Source organism: Urocitellus parryii, chromosome 3 (assembly GCF_045843805.1).
Source record: "Urocitellus parryii isolate mUroPar1 chromosome 3, mUroPar1.hap1, whole genome shotgun sequence".
In the NCBI taxonomy this organism is placed as follows: Eukaryota; Metazoa; Chordata; class Mammalia; order Rodentia; family Sciuridae; genus Urocitellus; species Urocitellus parryii.
The window spans coordinates 116387149-116405032 of record NC_135533.1 but is presented as its reverse complement, the minus strand read 5'-3'; the positions used below and the strand labels follow the sequence as shown (position 1 = coordinate 116405032).

At 44.7% G+C, this 17884-nt stretch overlaps 1 protein-coding gene across 2 annotated transcripts; it reads left to right on the top strand.

Moving 5' to 3' along the window:
• The first annotated feature begins 1001 nt into the window (after nt 1-1001).
• Nucleotides 1002-16266, top strand: Sec14l6 (SEC14 like lipid binding 6). 2 transcript variants are annotated; one of them, XM_077796813.1, is made up of 12 exons: nt 1002-1055; nt 2867-2942; nt 9141-9184; nt 10653-10712; nt 10791-10979; nt 11549-11644; nt 13383-13443; nt 13565-13648; nt 15317-15423; nt 15511-15650; nt 15743-15912; nt 16154-16266. In XM_077796813.1, exons 1-12 carry the CDS (start codon nt 1002-1004, stop codon nt 16264-16266), a joined length of 1194 nt encoding a protein of 397 aa, XP_077652939.1. The 2 variants fall into 2 exon arrangements, with proteins under 2 accessions (XP_077652939.1, XP_077652940.1); XM_077796814.1 differs by lacking the exons at nt 1002-1055; nt 2867-2942; nt 15743-15912 and having other exon boundaries at nt 9173-9184; nt 16154-16196.
• Nucleotides 16267-17884: the final 1618 nt, after the last annotated feature.

The window sequence follows — 17884 nt, the reverse complement described above, 5'->3', positions numbered from 1 at the left end:
GATATACCCATATATCCATCTGCTTCTAATTTAATTCAGTAAGTTCACAGGTCATCATTTTTTATCAGCACAATTAATTTATCAGCTTGTGCCTTATGATTATCCTGTGCAGTTTGAGGTTATTCTTTTCAATAAGCTCTAAATGCCCAGCATCTAGTGGTTACCCATTTGTCTAGACAAGTTGCCAAGTCATTCTGTCTTAGCACTTGTACTCAAAATGGAGGAGCTCAGGGTGAACTACTGCTTTATAAAATGAAATAACTTAGAGCTAGACACTGCTGTTCTATACAGCATGGAGTAATTGCAAGCAAGGCATAACCTGTTCTGTTCTCTGCCTGTAAATGAGTCCTCCCCACCTACTCCCTCACCCCTTATCCTTTACCCTGGTTCCCAGGTCTGGTGTGGCTCAATTCACACTTATACACACATATGCTGGGCCTGGAAAGTCTCTTTCTCAACCTTGAAGCCACATGCCCCAAGAGCAGTTGTCCAGACACAGATGATAAATGGAGCCTGGGATATGATCACAAGTGATTTCCATTTTGTCTGTGGTGAGAAGTGGTCTTCCTAGGCTCAGGGAGGCATCTGATGGGACCATAGGAGTAGAAAGTAAGGAATTGAGAGGCAGGGTGGAGGACAGCCTCCATGTGGGTGCCAGCCTCCATGTGGGTGCCAACAGTAGTGCCAGTTTCAACATGACCACATCAATGCTATGAGGCAAGCAACACTTACACTGTCACCATTTTACAAATGAGGTTTTGAATCCAAGCCAGTCTGAGTTCAAGGGCCAGTGTCTCAGGCATCCAGCAAGGAATGAGCCCTGCCAGTCACATCAAGGTAAGAACTATAGGTCCAATAAGAAGGAACAGGTCTTCTGGACAGAGGTATTTGTGGGTGGAGCTGCCAGTTGGGCAAAAGGCAGGCAGTCTGGATGGAACCACAGAGTACGGCCTGAACCCAGGAGCACTGAGCTGGATCCCACCCCTGATACCATAAGCAGCATGAGTGGACAAGTGGGTGACCTGAGCCCATCCCAGGAGAAGTCACTGGCTCAGGTAAGGGGGCAGGGGGAGTGGGAGAGAGTTCTACACCAGCTTCGGTTTTTTTCTTCTGCCCCACAAGGCAAAGGACCCAAGGCCCTTGAAGTTCCTCAGGGCTCTGGGTCTCTTTCCAACCCTTAAGATCTTGGTAGCCAGAAGCTACACCAGCCCTAACCAATAGAGATATACTGTGAACCCAGTTTAGTTAAATTATTACCACTTCAACAAGTAGTCAGTGTAAGATTCATTGTGAATTTTTGTTTTTGTTTTTACTAAGTTTTTGAAATCTTGTATTTTATACTCATAGACCTCAACTCAGACTAGCCATGTTTTAAGAATATATGGTTCCTATATGGGCAACACAGGTGAGGGTTGCAGGCCCTATGGGGAGAGGCTGGCATGGCAGGTTACATCCTCAGCTACAACCCAAGGGGAAGCATGAACAAAGTGCATTTTCCTCTCTATCCTGGGGAGAGTCCCTCAGAGGTTCAAGGTCTTTTCTTACATGGCTGTAGGGATCACACACTTCCAGGGGCACAGGAGGCCCCAATTCTGCCCTCAGAATTTCAACATTGAGAAAGTGATATTTTGCCCTAGCCAGGAATGAATCCTCTTACGAGACCACTGAAATCAGTGGAGCATGCCTGTAATCCCAGTGGCTCGGGAGGCTGAGGCAGGAGAATCACAAGTTCAAAGCCAGCCTCAGCAATTTAGTGAGACCCTAAGTAACTCAGCAAGACCCTGTCTCTAAATATAATATTAAAAAGGTCTGAGGATGTGACTCAGTGGTTATGCACCCCTGGGTTCAATCCCTTGTACCAAAAATAAAATGACAACCAAAACAAAACAAAACAAGAAACTCATTGGGATCAAGAATAGATCAAAGAAATGCTCATCTTGGCTGAGCATTTAAGCCTCAGTTTCCTCACTTAGGGAATAGATACAATAGCAGTTCATGTCAGGATTAGTTTAGCTTAGAGCTAAACACTCCTTCATGATACTGAAGACAAAAGTTATCAGCTCATTTCAGGTGGGAGACCTGGAGGAGGTTCAGTTTCTCTTTGAAGGTCAAAGAGATAGATACTCAGAAATAGAGAAAGTGACTCAGGCAAGGCCACACTGGGGAAGCTGGCTCTGTCCAGTGCTCTTTCACCTTCCAGATTCATTAGTGTTAAAGGCTGACTTTAGTCATAGTGCAACCAGCAACATCCATCCAAGAGCGGCACCTCAGCCCTCAGATCCTGTCTGGTGGATGCAGGGCCAGCTGGACTGCCCTGAGCAACTCCTGGGGATCATCTGAGAAGGACTCTCTCCCAGGATGTGCCAAGTCATTCCTTCCTGGGGCCTAGATGATGGGCTCTAACCCAAATTCATCATTAGCCTGCTGGCTCTGCCACTCACTGGCCAGGTGACATGGGACAAACTCCTCAATCTCTATAATTCATACTTCTTGCAGCTACTGTGCCACCTGATCTGGCCTGGAAGCTCCTTGATGATAAAGATCAGGTCCCTGAAACAGGCTGTTCCCTATCCCCACATCCCTGAAGGAAAAGTCAGGCTCATGGATCCTTTCCACCTTTAATCCACATGCAATCCTCTCTGAGGGTTGGAGCAGCTAGTTGATTATTATCCCACTTTCCATAGAGAGAAAAAGAATTGCCACAGCTTAACCCAGGTCCTGGCTCTCCTAGCCTTGGTGTGTCATCTTCACTCAGGGGCCAGCAAACCCAACAGGCCTGAGGGTGGCTCGCCAGCCCCCTGAAGGCATCGGAGGCACCGTGGAAACTCTTTGATCCCAGTCTTCTCCCCAATCTGTCTGTCCACAGTTTCGGGTCAATGTCCAGGATGTGCTATCTGCCTTGCCCAATGCTGATGACTCCTTCCTCCTGCGCTGGCTCCGAGGTGAGGATAGAGGATGCAGTGGGATGAGAGTCAGGGGCATGTGAAAGGTATCTGTTGCTGTGTAACAAATTACAGCCATCTTTCTGTTTCCACAAGATTGGTTCCAGGACCTCCTGAAGATATCAAAACCCATGGGTGTTCAAGTCCTTCACATAAAATGGCATAGTATTTGCATATAGCCTACTCACCTCTTCCTATATACTTTACATCATTTGTAGATGACTTATGTTACCTAATAAAATGCAAATGCTATGTGAATGTTTTATTATACTGAATTATTTAGGGAATGATGACAAGGGAAAAAGTTTATACATGCTCCATGTAGACACAATTTATTTTTTTTTCTTCTGTAGCTATTTATTGAATGGATGTAGATAGAACCCAAGGCTAGAGTAAGCTGCTGTACTCCAACACAGAGCTGTTTTAAACAGCTAGGAACATTTATTATCTCCCAGTTTCTGTGGCCAGGATTTATGGGGGGTCTTAGCTGGGAGGTTCTGGTATAGTCTATCATGAGGTTGCAGACAAAATGTTGCTCAAGGCTGCTGTCAAGTGAGGGTTTGATGGGGCTGGATGATCTGCTTCCAAGATGTCTTGCATGTCTGGCTAGTCAGTGCTGGCTGTTGGCAGGAGGCCTCAGTTCCTCCTCACAGGAGCTTTCCAGAAGACAGCTTGAGTATCTGTAGAACAGAGCTGCTGGCTTTCCCACAGTGAATGATGCGAGAGAATGAGGAAAAAAATGTCTTTGTCTTTATGATAACACCATTATGATCATACTCCATAATTTCTTCAGTATCCTATTGGTTATGCAGCTCAGCACTGCTCAGTGTGGGAGGGATCTAAACAGACATGAATACCAGGAGGTGAGGACCACTAACAGCCATCTTGGAGGTGGCTCCCTCAAGGAATAATAACTGCCATATTATTCATAGCACTAATTCTGTACTAGGAACTGGATAAAGCAATTTTAATATATTTTTTTCCTCCTTTATTTCCTCTTTCTTCTTCTTCCACAGAAGCCCAATGAGGTAGAGATTATTATTAGCCTCATTTTTTTTTTGTTTGGAGGAAATTGTAGTTCAGAGCAATTAAGCTATTTGACGAATTTCACCATGCTTGCAAGTGGCAAATCCAGGTCAGTCTGATTTTAGAGGCTGTCATGTTCACAGCCCAGTTGTGCCAGGAAAGGGTGATAGGTTGGTGAGATACCAAAGAAAATACCCAGAGATGGTATGAGGCATAAGGCTTTACTGAGAAATACTTATGAGGAAGGTCCAGGGGTTGTAGGCTGAACACATAACACCTCCATCCCTCAAGGTGCTTTGCCAAGCAGTGCCTCCTCTCCCTCATTGCATTTTGTCCAGTGGTGGCCTGCTGGATGAGTGACATGTTTCCTTTCCACAGTGCCCTTAGTTTCACACCAGTCTCTGCTGAGAGGACAATTTTATATGTTAGGCAACAGAGACAGTTTGTTTATATGACCAGTATCCCAAGGACCAACTGTTCTGGTGTACATGTAAAAAGGACTTTTCTACAGATAATATTAGCTTGCCCTTTACCCCAGTGTATATGGGAGAAAGACAGTATCCTTCAAGATAATATGTATCTGGAAATTCTGGTCCAAGCTTACTCTCACTGTTCTCTTAACTTGCCTAAGTTTTGGAGAACAGAAAGGGGACATTCAGGGTTAAAGGATATGGGTGTTTTGTTTTTTTTTTTTTTTTTTTTTTTTTTACTGTTACTCTTTTCTTTAAAGGTAATATAGATGCCAATCACTTAATATCTTTTCAGAGAATGAGTCTGGGGAAGAATTTGCATTTGAGATAAATGCTGGAATCCCAGAATCCAAACGCACAGACAGGAGATCCTTTTATTCTGTGGCTCTGAGAATGTAGCTGTAACTCCCACACAGACTCCTTCTTGATAGAAAGTAAGGTCAGAATTGTTTTCAGGGTCTGTGAGGAAATCATTCTAAACCATGTTAATGATCATGCCTACCCCAACTATTGCAGATTACATAGGGATTCAAATCACTGAATGACAGAGAAAACCTAGTAGGTGATGAACCGTCTTCATAAAATCAGTGAGGGCAACTTGCCTCTGAGCCTGGTGTATTGTTTTATAAGTCATGATACTTTAACCAACAGGATTCCCCAGCTCAAGGTCTTCACGAAGGCAGTTTTCTTTACCTCGAATTCCTTTCAAACTTGTGTTTGTCCCTTTCCTCTTACTTGAATGAAATACCAGAGACTAAGTAGTTGATACAGAAATGAGGCTTATTTATCTCACAGTTTGAAATTGAAAGTCCCAAATCAGGTGGCCCTATCAATTTGATCTCTGGTGAGGAACCTCTTGAATGAGTCATGTCACAGTGGGTGGCACTATGGTGGGAATATATGCAAAGGGAGAGATCACATGTGAGACAGGAAGCCAGAGCAAGATTCAGAGAGGATCTTGTTCTTTACAACAACCCTTTCACAAGAACTAATTGGAGTCCCATGAGAACTTAAATCCTTTCCAAGGATGATACCCCCAATAACTTCCCAGTAGGCTCTACCTCTAGAAGTTTCTACCACCTGTTAACATCATTATATAGGAGACCCAATCTTCCAACACATGAACCCTTGGGAGACAAACCACATCTAAACCACAGAAAAATGGCTACCAAATCAGAAAAGAATCCCAACTGAAGTCCCAAAGACCGGAGCTAATCACACCTGTGTCTTTTACTGGCTGCATAGGACTCGAGACAGATGGCCTCCTTTTATTGGGTCTCAGTTTTCTCATCTCTTTACAAGAAAATAGAGTCTATCTCCTACTCAGCTTTCAGGGTTGTCTTGAAGCCCAAATGAAGTCAAAATGGGGACCAGCCTAAGGCACAAGGGACCAAGTGAAACCACTTGGTTCTCACCAGCCAAGGACACTTAATAGAAATGCTGTTGAATCAGGTTGGAAGTGGAATGAGCCAAGAAGGACAAGTTGACTCTAAGAGAAAGAGAGCTTAGAATTGGCCCAGACAGCTGTTTTCCCAATAAACAGATGAGGAAACTGAGTTCCAATGGAAGGAGGCCACCTGCTCCAGTTCCTATACAGGTCTTCATGACTCCAATCAGGATTCTTTTCTGATTTGGTGGAAGTTTTGCTATGGTTTGTCCCTCAAGAGTCCATGTGTTGAAAACCTTCTCAGCCTGCAGGACCCGCTGGGACCTAACTCTCATTTGTTTATAACATCCCCAGATAGTTTTCTGATTATAAAACCAGGACATATTTATCATGGAAAATCTGGAAGGTCTGGGAAAAGGGGCTATCCAAATCATAATTCTGCCATGGCCATGAGGTAAATTTACATGTAACATTTTTTTTTAAAGTACCATCAACTTAATACACTCTATATTGTTTTGTTCGATGATGATGATGATGATGATGATGATGATGATTTTGCATTTCTGGGGCTTCAAAACAGGAGTGTGAGCTACCACTTAGTTACATTCCAAGCTTTTTTGTTAGGGGGGTTAGCAGGTATTGAACCCAGGGACACTTAACCACTGAGCCACATACCCAGCCCTTTTTATTTTTCATTTTTAAAAATATTTATTTATTTTTTTTTTGTAGTTAGACACAATACCCTTATTTATTTATTTTTATGTGGTGCTGAGGATAGAACCCAGGGCCTCACATGTTCTAGGTGAGTGTTCTACCGCTAAGCCACAACCCCAGGGCCCCAGCCCTTTTTATATTTTATTTTGAGACAGCATCTCACAAAGTTGCTTAGGTCCTTGCTAAGTTGCTGAGGCTGGCTTTGAACTCAAGATCCTCCTGCCTCAGCCTCCCAAGCCACTGGGATTATAGGCATGTGCCACTATGCCTGGCAACCCAAGCCCTTTTTATTTTTTGTATTTTTGGTACCAGGGATTGAACTCAGGGGCACTTAACCACTGAGCCACATCCCAGCCCTTTTTTGTGTTTTATTTAGAGACAGGGTCTCTCTGAGTCACTTAGTGCCTGCTAAATTTCTAAGGCTGGCTTCAAACTGCTATCTTCGTGTCTCAGCCTTCTGAGCCACTGGGCTTACCCATGTGTGCCATCATGCCTAACTTATTTTTTATTTTGAGACAGGGTCTCATTAAGTTGTCCAGGCTGGTCTCAAACTTGCGATCCTCCTGCCTCAGCCTCCTGAGTCATTGGGATTACAGGTGTGCATCACCACACCAGGCTGTTCACCTATTATTTTGAGAACATTACCCCAGGTCACTGAAATTTTTCTTCTTCCTCAGTGTTGTTGTATGACTGCAGAATGTTCTGAAAAGTGACTCTATATGGTTGATTTAAAAGACCCCCACTTGGCAGCCCTTGTTTCTCAGCAAGACAAAGTTGGCCTTATCTACTCCATGGACCAGTTGAATTACATATTTAAATATTGAAGAGTGACTAGTTGCTACAGTCTTGATTCAGAATGTCCCCCAAAGACCCATGTGTTAAAGGGTTAGTCCTCAGCTCGGTGCTACTGGCAGGTAGTGGAAACCCTAAAGAGGTGGGGCCTTGTGGGAGGTCCTCTGGTCCTTGGGCACATGGCCCACTCCTTTTCTCTTTTGCTTCCTGGCCATGAGGAGAGCAGTTTTGCTTCTCTACCTGCTTCTGCCTGATGTGCTGCCCTCCTACCAAAGGCCTAAAAAAATAGGTCTGTGTTATCACGGAGGGTAACCTCCAAGACTGTGAGCCAAAATAAACATTTTCTCTTTATAAGTTGATTATCTCAGGGACTTGTTATAGTAATAGAAAGCTGAGTCACACTGACAGTGAAAAGCACTATTATTTTATTTTTTTAAAATTTAAATTACAGTAGAACTTTCTGAACATAGTCACATCATAAAAATCTATATATTAATTCATCTTATCGTTTCTAATAGTCATATAGTATTTTACAGTATAGACGGACCCTCCATTTATTTAACCAGTTCCCTAGAGCTGGACATTCAGGTTGTTTCCATTTTTTTTTTATTACAAATACTTCAGAAGGGATAACATTGTACTGTTCCCTTCTGCACATATATGCAAATGCTTTTGTCAGGTGGAACCTAAGAAGTAGGGCTGTTGGGTAATGGACAGCCTTAATTGAGAGGTAAGGAAACTGCACCTCAAGAGAGAAAAGATTGTCCCGAAGTCATACTGAAGGTTGGTGACAATATTGGAAAATAAGTTTTGATTTGTACTCTTCATGTATTTTAAGTTATTCACAACTTAAACCAATGGTTCTCAAAATATGCTCCAGGAAACCCAAGTGTTCCAAGATCTTTCTGGATCATTAGTTCCTAATGTCTTAACTATTTTTTTTTTAAATTTTTTTTAGTTGTAGATGGACATGATACCTTATATTTATTTATTTATTTTTAAAATTTTTATGTGGTGCCGGGGATCAAACCCAGTGCCTCACGCATGCTAGGCAAGCGCTCTACCACTGAGCCACAACCCCCACCCTTAACTATTTTCTTAATGACTCTAACATTATTTGCATTTTTCATTCTTGTTTTCTTATACCAGATTTTCCAGAGGCTCCGTGACGTGTAATGACATCATTGCTTTGAATGAAAGGGAATATGTGTTTATGTATTCTTGTATTTAAAAAATTCTCAATTTTAACTTCTAATATGGTAAATATGGGCAGATATAATCCAAATGAACATAAGCTCATTGCCATCTTTGATGATTTTTAAGTACATAAAGGGTTTCTGAGGCCAAAAAGTTTGTGATTTGCAGATTTAAACAATTCTCAGCCACAAGATTTGGAGGGTCTGCTTTCTCACTGACTTTTCTGGAACAACAGGAAAAGGACCCCCAAGATCCTGGCAGTAGCAGTGGATATGGCAGGGACTTAATTTTCTGTTTCTTTGGATACCTTCTTTTCTTACCTTCCTCCTGGCTAGTGGTTTCACTTCCCACCACTTCCAAGGCCCAGAGAGGGACATTTCCACCATCATCAGCCTAGGGAACCAAGTGGTCTGAAACAAATCTTCCTGGGACTCAGGAAGGGTACGTTGGTTCTTGCTTGAGCCCCCTGTGCCTCCAGGTGTGGATATCAGGGTGCTCTGAATAAGAGGAGACAAAACTAGCCTGGAGAGTGGGGCAGGGAGGGCTGCTCTTTTCTGATGCCTAAAGCAAGCCTTAGGATTCTATAATCATGGTCCTGTCCTCTTGTTGCAGCTCGGAGCTTTGACCTGCAAAAATCAGAGGACATGCTGCGGAAGGTGAGTACAATATCCTCCAGCTTAGCCTGGTCCTGCTTTTTATTTCAAGACACAAATTCACTCATTCAGCATTTATTCGGTCCTGACAGTAAACCTGGCTCTGTGCTAGGAGAAGAGTGATGTGACAGGAAGAGAGAGAAAAAAGAAAGCAGATGAACAAATAAACTAGACAAATAAGAGAATTCCTGAGAGTGGGAAGTACAATGAAAACAGTAAAACAGGAGAGATGGAGAGAGGGAAGGAGGGAGGGAGGGAGGAAGGAAGGAAGGAAGGAAGGGAGGGAGGGAGGGAGGGTTGGTCATGAGTATGTCATTTGGGGCATGAATGCCCCAAAGGAGGCAGGCATGTGAAGAGAAGAAGCAGAAGGCACAATCCAAGAGCCTCCAGAAGTACAGGGAGGTCACATTGTAGAGAACAATGAGAGAGACAAGGTTGCATGGGTGATCCAGGCCCATCAGCCATGCCCTGCAGGCTTCCATAGAGAGTCTAGGTTTTTTTTGTCCAAGGAATAGAGTTTGACTTTTTTTTAAAATTTTTAATTGATTTTTTAAAAAATAAATGACAACAGAATGCATTACAATTCTTATTACATATATTACAGCACAATTTTTCATATCTCTGGTTGTATATAAAGTATGTTGACACCAATTCATGTCTTCATAAATGTACTTTGGATGATGATGTCCATCACATTTCACCATCCTTGCTAACCCCCTGCCCCTCCCACCTCTCTGCCCTATTTAGAGTTCATCTATTCCTCCCATGCTCCCTCTCCCTACCCCACTATAAATCAGTCTCCTTTATATCAGAGAAAACATTTGGCATTTGTTTTTGGGGGGGGGATTGGCTAACTTCACTTAGCATTATCTTCTCCAAATCCATCCATTTACCTGCAAATGCCATGATTTTGTTTTATTGCAGAGTAATATTCCATTGTGTATATATGCCACATTTTTTTTTATTTATTCATCTACTGAAGGGCATCTAGGTTGGTTCCACAGTTTAGCTATTGTGAATTGTTCTGCTATAAACATTGATGTGGCTGTGTCCCTGTAGTATGCTGTTTTTAAGTCCTTTGAGGATAGCCCACTGAGGAGAGGGATAACTGGGTCAAATGGTATTTCAATTCTCAGTTTTCCAAGGAATCTCCATACTGTTTTCCATATTGGCTGACTTTTGCTCTGCAGACTCCCAGGTTGGCCATGGGATGGGTGGAACAGACAGAGCAAATGGAGGATGCAGGGAGAGAATCAGGTCTCACCTGGCCCTTTCTGGATCTTTTCTTTCTTTTCCCTCTCAGAATGGTATCCCCTTCTGTACCCATCCTCAGTTCTATGTAGGTGGGGTCTGAGAATGCTCTAGTTGGCCCTTAGTTGTTGCAGGCAGAAGCACCTGGCCTGATATCCCCAGGTCTCTGCAGAAGCCTTTGGGACAAGCCAAGTCTTAAGCCCCTGTCCTGTCTCCGCAGCACATGGAGTTCCGGAAGCAACAGGACCTGGACAACATCCTTGCATGGCAGCCTCCTGAGGTATGTCTCCCTCAAACCTGCCCCTGCTTCCCAGACCCTCAACCCAAGACCCTGAGCCCCCTTCTTGTGGTCATCCAGGTCGTCAAGATATACGGCGCTAATAGCATCTGTGGCCATGACCGTGAGGGTGGCCCCCTCTGGTACCACATCGCAGGAGGCCTGGATGTCAAGGGCCTCTTCCTCTCCACCTCCAAACAGGATCTGCTCAGGGACAAGTTCCAGAACTGTGAGCTGCTCCTGCACCAATGTGAACTGCAGACTCAGAAGGTGTGAGCACCTGCCACACCCCCACCCCCACTACACACACAGCCTGCTGCCCGGCACCCTCAAGGCTGCCCCACAGCACCCATGCACCTTCCCATATTCTGGACCCACATCCAGAATCTGCCTCCCAAAGCTCCTTGACTCCTGTGCTCCTAGTGGCACCCAGGATGGAATGAGAAGCCAAAGATCTACCCAAGGCCACAAAACACACGGCTGAGCTAGAACTCATTCCTCTCCTGACTGTCCCCAGGGTCGTACTCAGCCTCTGGGCTAACCTGCCCTCCGCAGCCTCATTTGAAGAGGGAGATATCTCATTCCCCCTATACAGAGAAGGGAACTGAGACACAGTGATTTGCCTTATAGTGGACGGATGAAGAAGGCAGGCCTTGGGCCATTCTGGTTCTGGCCTTGCTTAGAATAGCCCCTTCTCTGCACCTTTCTCCACATGAAACCTCCAAGCCAGGAAAAACCAAGACAAACCAATGCCCTAGGATTAAGCCTAGCCCTGCCTTGGCTGGGACATGGGGGACACTGACTCTCACAGACACTCATCTCCTGATATTATTTTGCAGTTGGGAAAGAAGGTGGAGAAAATCACAGCCATTGTTGATTTGGAGGGGCTGAGCCTGCGGCATTTGTGGAAGCCAGGAGTGGAGTTTGCTCAGGAGGTGAGGTGATCCCTTCCCTCCTCCCCAGCAGGGTTCCAGGTGGCCCAAATACCGGGCCTTTCCCTCTCCAATTGTTGATGGGAGTGGTCCTCCTGTCTCCCATTGCCAGGTAAGTATCCACCCAAGCATTGGCAGCAATGTGTCAAACCCACAGTCCTGCATTGAGACTTGGCATCCCAAAGTCACTACCGGGTACCCAACAGGTCACAATGAAGTCTATCCCAGACCTACCAGGGGACCTGTGGATGCCTTTCCCTTTTCATACTCCCATCTCATTCCCAGATACCCACTGATCTTCCTCTCCCCTGGAGCTGCCCACCCCAACAGCTTCAAGCCTCTGACATTCTTTGTTGCTTCTTTCCTGGGAGTTAGTAGGTGCTAGGGGTTCTGAGGAGGGAAGGAAAAGTGAGTAGAGGCCTGGGCCACAGAAGCAGAAGTTTTACTTTTCCTTTCTTTTTGTTTCACTCAGGATAGCATAGAACCTAAATTAAACTTTTTTTTTTTTGTAATGGCTTGATTAGTATTCTTACTATCTGTTTAAAGAAAAGGCCACAAAAACATGGTATGAAATGAAATCCAGCTGAACAAAAAAGGGATGTTCCTCCACTTAAAACGATTCTACTTCATGATCATTCGGTTTTACTATGGTGCAAAAGCAATAGGCATTCATTGGAAACTGTCCTTCAAGTTTTGAATTTGGATCTTTTCCTGGGCTGGTGATATGGGATACAGTACTTTTTTGATGCTGAGCTGTGTGAGCCACAGTTCCCAGTCAGTCCTGCGATCACAAGGGGAAACAACTCACGCTCTGTGCTGCTAAGCCAGGGTGTCCTGCAGCTTAGGTGGATTCAATGCTTTTTCCACTTAGCTTACTTAGGGTTTATCTAGATGCAACCCCACTGTAAAGTCAAGAAGCTTCTGTAGATGAAACATCCAGAATAGTCTAAGCTGTAGAGACAGAAAGTCTACTCATGATTGCCTTGGGCAGAGAGAAGGAGAATGGGGAGTTACTGTTCATGGTTACAAGATTTCCTTTGGGTCAGTTAAAAATGTTCTGGAGCTAGATAGCAGTGATGGTTGCACAACCTTGTGACTAAAAGCTGCTGAATTTTACACTTGGATAAGGTAAGATGTATGATATCAAAATAACTTAATTTTAAAAAACATGCCTTGCAATTTTGAATATTATACAGCAAGTCTATCTCAGTCCTGAAGTTGAACTATTGTCTGAGTCATAGGGGAGGGAGCCTTCTAGAGTCTTGAATGGGAATTTTCTTGTCTGCAGTGAGTGGGGACCTACCTATTAAGAATATATACCAATGAGATTGGGTGCGGTGGTGCACACCTATAATCCCAGCAGCTTGGGAGGTGGAGGCAGGAGGATCACAAGTTCAAAGCCAGCCTCAGCAATTTAGCAAGGCTTGCTAAGCAACTCAGTGAGACCCTGTCTCTAATAAAATACAAAATAGGGCTGGGGATGTGGCTCAGTGGTCAAGTGCCCCTGAGGTCAATCCCTGGTACCTGAAAAAAAAAATTATATATATCAATGGCATCAAGGAGATGACTGGGACCAGGACTCAACTGGGAAGTGCGGCTCTACTATGTGTCTGAGCATCTGTGTGCATGTCTTGGATGGCTGGCAGTAAAGGACAACCAAGGGTGTGCCCTCTGGAGCCTCGAGGGTGGGACAGACATAGGGGATAGTATTTATACACATTTCACTTCTTTGACTCCACAGTTTCTCTCTGCACTCGAGGCAAATTACCCTGAGATTTTGAAGCATATAATTATTGTGAGACGTAAGTGAATCAACCCATTTGGGGATTGGGAGATGTGGAGGTGATGGGTAGGCACCTGAGACCCCAGGAGAGCCAGTTCCCCCAGCTGACTGCCCAAGGGAGAGCTCTGTGCCTGTTTCAGCCCCCAGCCTGTTTGCCGTGGCCTTCAACCTGATTAAGTCCTACATGAGTAAGGAGACATGCAGGAAGGTGGTGATTCTGGGAGGTGAGTGAGTCGTCTGGGGCCTCCTCTGCAGCCTGGAGCCTGAGCTAGGTTCTGCCCCTCAGCAGACCTGATGGTACCTGCATCTGAGGGTACCAGGCTTTGGGACCCACAGCTTCGTGGCAACTGCTCTGGTAATGTGCATACTAGCAAGAGGGCAAAGGGACCAGGAGGGTCTGCGAGAGTCATCTCCAGAGGCAGGATGGAGGAGGGCCCTGATTTGAGGTTGGGAGGTTTGGATTTAAAGGTTGGCTTTGCAACTTACTAGCTGAAGAGAGATGTATCACTTGCTGTGTTTGTCTCAGTTTTCTCATCCATCCATAAAGTGAGGAGAATGAGACCCAGGTTTTTCCAAGTTATACAACTCATTCTATTTAGAAATATGGAAAATTCAGAAATGGATAAGGAAGGAGGGAAAATCTTGTCACTGAAGGAACTACTGGTAACATCTACTGTCTATTTCAAAGGAATTAAATTAAAATGTGCTTCCCACTTATTACCATTTTGTTATCACTTATCATGTGATAAACATTTTTCCATTTTAGCAAAATTACATTTAGGTTGTATTATTTTTACCATTAGTGAATATCTTTATAGATTTTTGTACACATCCACATTTTTTCCATTGTATAAAAACAAGAGGTATTTTTTTTCTTCCTTCAAAGAAAAACACTTATTAGGACCTATGGTACGTTTAACAATGTTGTGCTCCATGCATAATGCATAATTTAACTTCACCAACTATGTATGAATGTGCTCATTTCTCTACACTCTTGTCAAAATTGTGAATTAATAATTTAAAAGACTCTGGCCATAATTATTATTTTTTACATTGGATTTCTTTTATGACTTGTGATGTTGGACTTTTTCAAATTGGTTATTTGAATTTCTTGTTTTTTGCCTCCTGTGGTCTCATACCCCTTTTCTACAGAAGTATTTTCTTATTTATTTATAAGTGCTCTTTACATATTAAGTACATTGACTAATCCTGGCATATTTGTGGCACACATTTTCCCCAGTTCATATTTGTCCTATTATCTGATTTTTAACTTAGTGCTATGTTTTCATGTCAAATTTGGGGGATTTTCCCCTTAGATTATTTCATCACTTTTATGCTTCAGCAGTCCATTTCTGTACCATGGTATGTTAGGTATTCACTTCTGCTTTCTTTTACTTTATTCCTGCAATGCCTCTGTTCCTTTGGGGTAAACAAACTTGATAGGAATTGTTACAAGCTTGGCCTGTAGTTCTGAGGTTGCTAGAGACCTCTGGGAGCCAAGAGCAGGGAATGACTGTAAGGGATGTAGTTCGGTCTCTAAGGGATGGCAAAACCTAGGTCACAGTCTCCCTGTCCTAGACCCCAGGCTTCAGAAGTTGCTAGTCTGACTCCCTGTCAAGATAATCAATGAGCCAACACCTGGACAGGCCAGGCTAGAGGGGCAGTGAGAATGGAGCAGGCCTGGGGCAGGAATTAGTCACAGAAGCACATGCTGAGTTCTAAGCCTAGGCCCAGAGCTACTCAGCTTCCATCCCTGGGCACAGGATTGCTCCTGGGAATGAAGACCAGAAGCACTTCAAGGAGAGGGGAACACATGGATATAGGTCAAAACTGGGCTGGGTCCCCTTTGCCATCCCTGAGCCCCTTGGAGGCCCCCTCTTGTTCCCACACAGACAACTGGAAGCAGGAGCTGTCAAAGTTCATCAGCCCCGACCAGCTGCCTGTGGAGTTTGGGGGGACTCTAACTGATCCTGATGGCAACCCCAAGTGCATGACTAAGGTATGGAGTGCCCAGAGGATGGGGACAGAGGGGAGACCACCGTGGCCTAGTGTCTACTCACCCACCTTCACCCACCCTCACCCACAGATCAACTACGGGGGTGAGGTGCCCAAGAGCTACCACCTGTGCAAGCAGGTGAGGATGCAGTATGAGCACACAGTGACCGTGGGCTGTGGCTCCTCCCAGCACGTGGAGAATGAGATCCTGTTCCCAGGCTGTGTGCTCAGGTAGGGACAGCGACCGCTCCACACCTGGGTGCAACTGGAAGAGGCTCCAGGGCCCGGGCAGGAGGTCATCAGTGGGGCTCTGTCTGTTGCAGGTGGCAATTTGCATCAGATGGTGGAGACATTGGCTTTGGGGTTTTCCTGAAGACCAAGATGGGGGAGCGGCAGAGGGCTGGGGAGATGACAGAGGTGCTGCCCAGCCAGCGCTACAATGCCCATCTGGTGCCTGAGGATGAGAGCCTCACCTGCCTCAAGACTGGTGTCTGTGAGTGTTGGCAGGAAACAGCTCCACCTGGAGGTGGGGGCGGGGGAGGAGTCTTCAAAGGTCATCCAGGTCTTCCCACCAGGTAAGGGTCCCTGGTTCTGATAGACACAGTGTGGGACTGGCTCTGGGCTCTCAGCCCTAGCAATGGTTCCCTGGCTGGGCACCCACACATGTATTTACCACCATGGAGGGCAGGGTCCCAGATGGAGCATCCTGTCTGAATGTCTATTGCTCACTGCAGATGTCTTAAGGTTCGACAACACCTACAGCCTGGTTCATTCTAAACACATCAGCTACACCGTGGAAGTGCTACTCCCAGACCAAACCTTCATGGAAAAGGTGGAGAAATTCTAGGCAAACCTTTCGGTTCCACATCCTCCTCTTTGATCTCTGAATCCTCAGTGAGTTCATGGCCTTCCCTGGTCAGACCCCTGTCCAACCTCTCCAGAAATAGGGATCCCACTCTAGCAGGTTGCAGCCTTGCCATCACAACTGGCCTGTTCCTCAGGAGCTGTTGGGGTGGTGGTCTAGTGGAGGCCAGGCGGCTCAACAAAGCAACATAGATATTCTATCCTTACTCCTATCTCCTACGACCTTGAACTCTGAATCAAAACCCCCAGGCCTTTTTCTATGAACTGATACTGAGAAATGAGTTGCCATTCTAAAATAAAGTATATCAGTAGAAAATTGGAGGTATAGTGGGATGAAAAGATTGATAAATGATTTTCATTGAAAAACTAGTTTAGTTTTTCAATGAGGGCTATAGTTCAGTGGTACAGTGCTTGCCTAGCAGACACAATCCCCAGCACCAAAAAAAAAAAAAATATATATATATATATATAAAACTCAGTTCTGATAAGGGGGGATGCTATACCATGGTAGACAACATGTTCAGCCATGAGATGTAAAGAAAGGAAAAAACTTGGGCTGGGGATGTGGCTCAAGTGGTAGCGCGCTCACCTGGCATGCGTGCGGCCCGGGTTCGATCCTCAGCACCACATACAAAGATGTTGTGTCCGCTGAAAACTAAAAATAAATATTAAAAATTCTCTCTCTCTCTCTCCTCTCACTCTCTCTTAAAAAAAAAAAAAAGAAAGGAAAAAACTCGAGCCAAGAGCATTTATTATGACCTCAATGGGGAGGAATGGGCCAGGTAGGGCAAGCAGGCTTACGATTTGCTAGTCTGAATACTTTTAGCATACTCTTGAGTACAATCCTTAATCATCTGGTACGTGGTACGTGGTCCTGGGATAATTAAGGCAGATGGATAGTGGCCCAGAGAGTGAGAGCCTGGGAAAGGAGATGGTTGGAATGTGAGCTTATATCACTTGGTTTGTATTTGGAAAGCTTGCTTGTGAACATGTTGTTTACTCTCTAGGAATTGGTTAACACTTGGAGGGACAGTCCTTCCAGGGTCAACAAGGCCCCAGGTATCAATGCATCAGAATATTGAACATGGATTACATGATTAACACAGTTACCCATCAAGTGGTTGAACAATCAGCTTCTAATGCAAATCCAACCTCACAGTTTTCCCATCTAGAAAGAACTTTGGAAGTCAATTCCATCTTCCATATATATTCTCACTCCCAGTGTTACGGCCTCTGAAAATTTTTCTACCCTCTGGGTCTCCAAACTTCTGATTGCAATTTTAGCCTAAGTCTGAAACTCAATGAGTGTGAGGTCCCACAGTGCTACTAGGATAGCATTGTCCTGCCATCAAGCCTCTTTGCCTCTGGCAGTGCCGTGCCATTAACAGAGATTCTGACCAAGCATCACTCCTGCTGCCACTGCCGTGTGCACAATGTTGCCCTAGCTTGTCCTAATGTCCAGTCATTTGTCAAAGTATTTCCCTAATTGGCCATTTTCCAGAAATTCTGGCCCCAAATGGAAATGTGGCCCTTCAGGAGGCCTTATTCTCAGTGATTCCACATTGGCTCACCATCTACCCTTACTTAACAATCTATTGCAA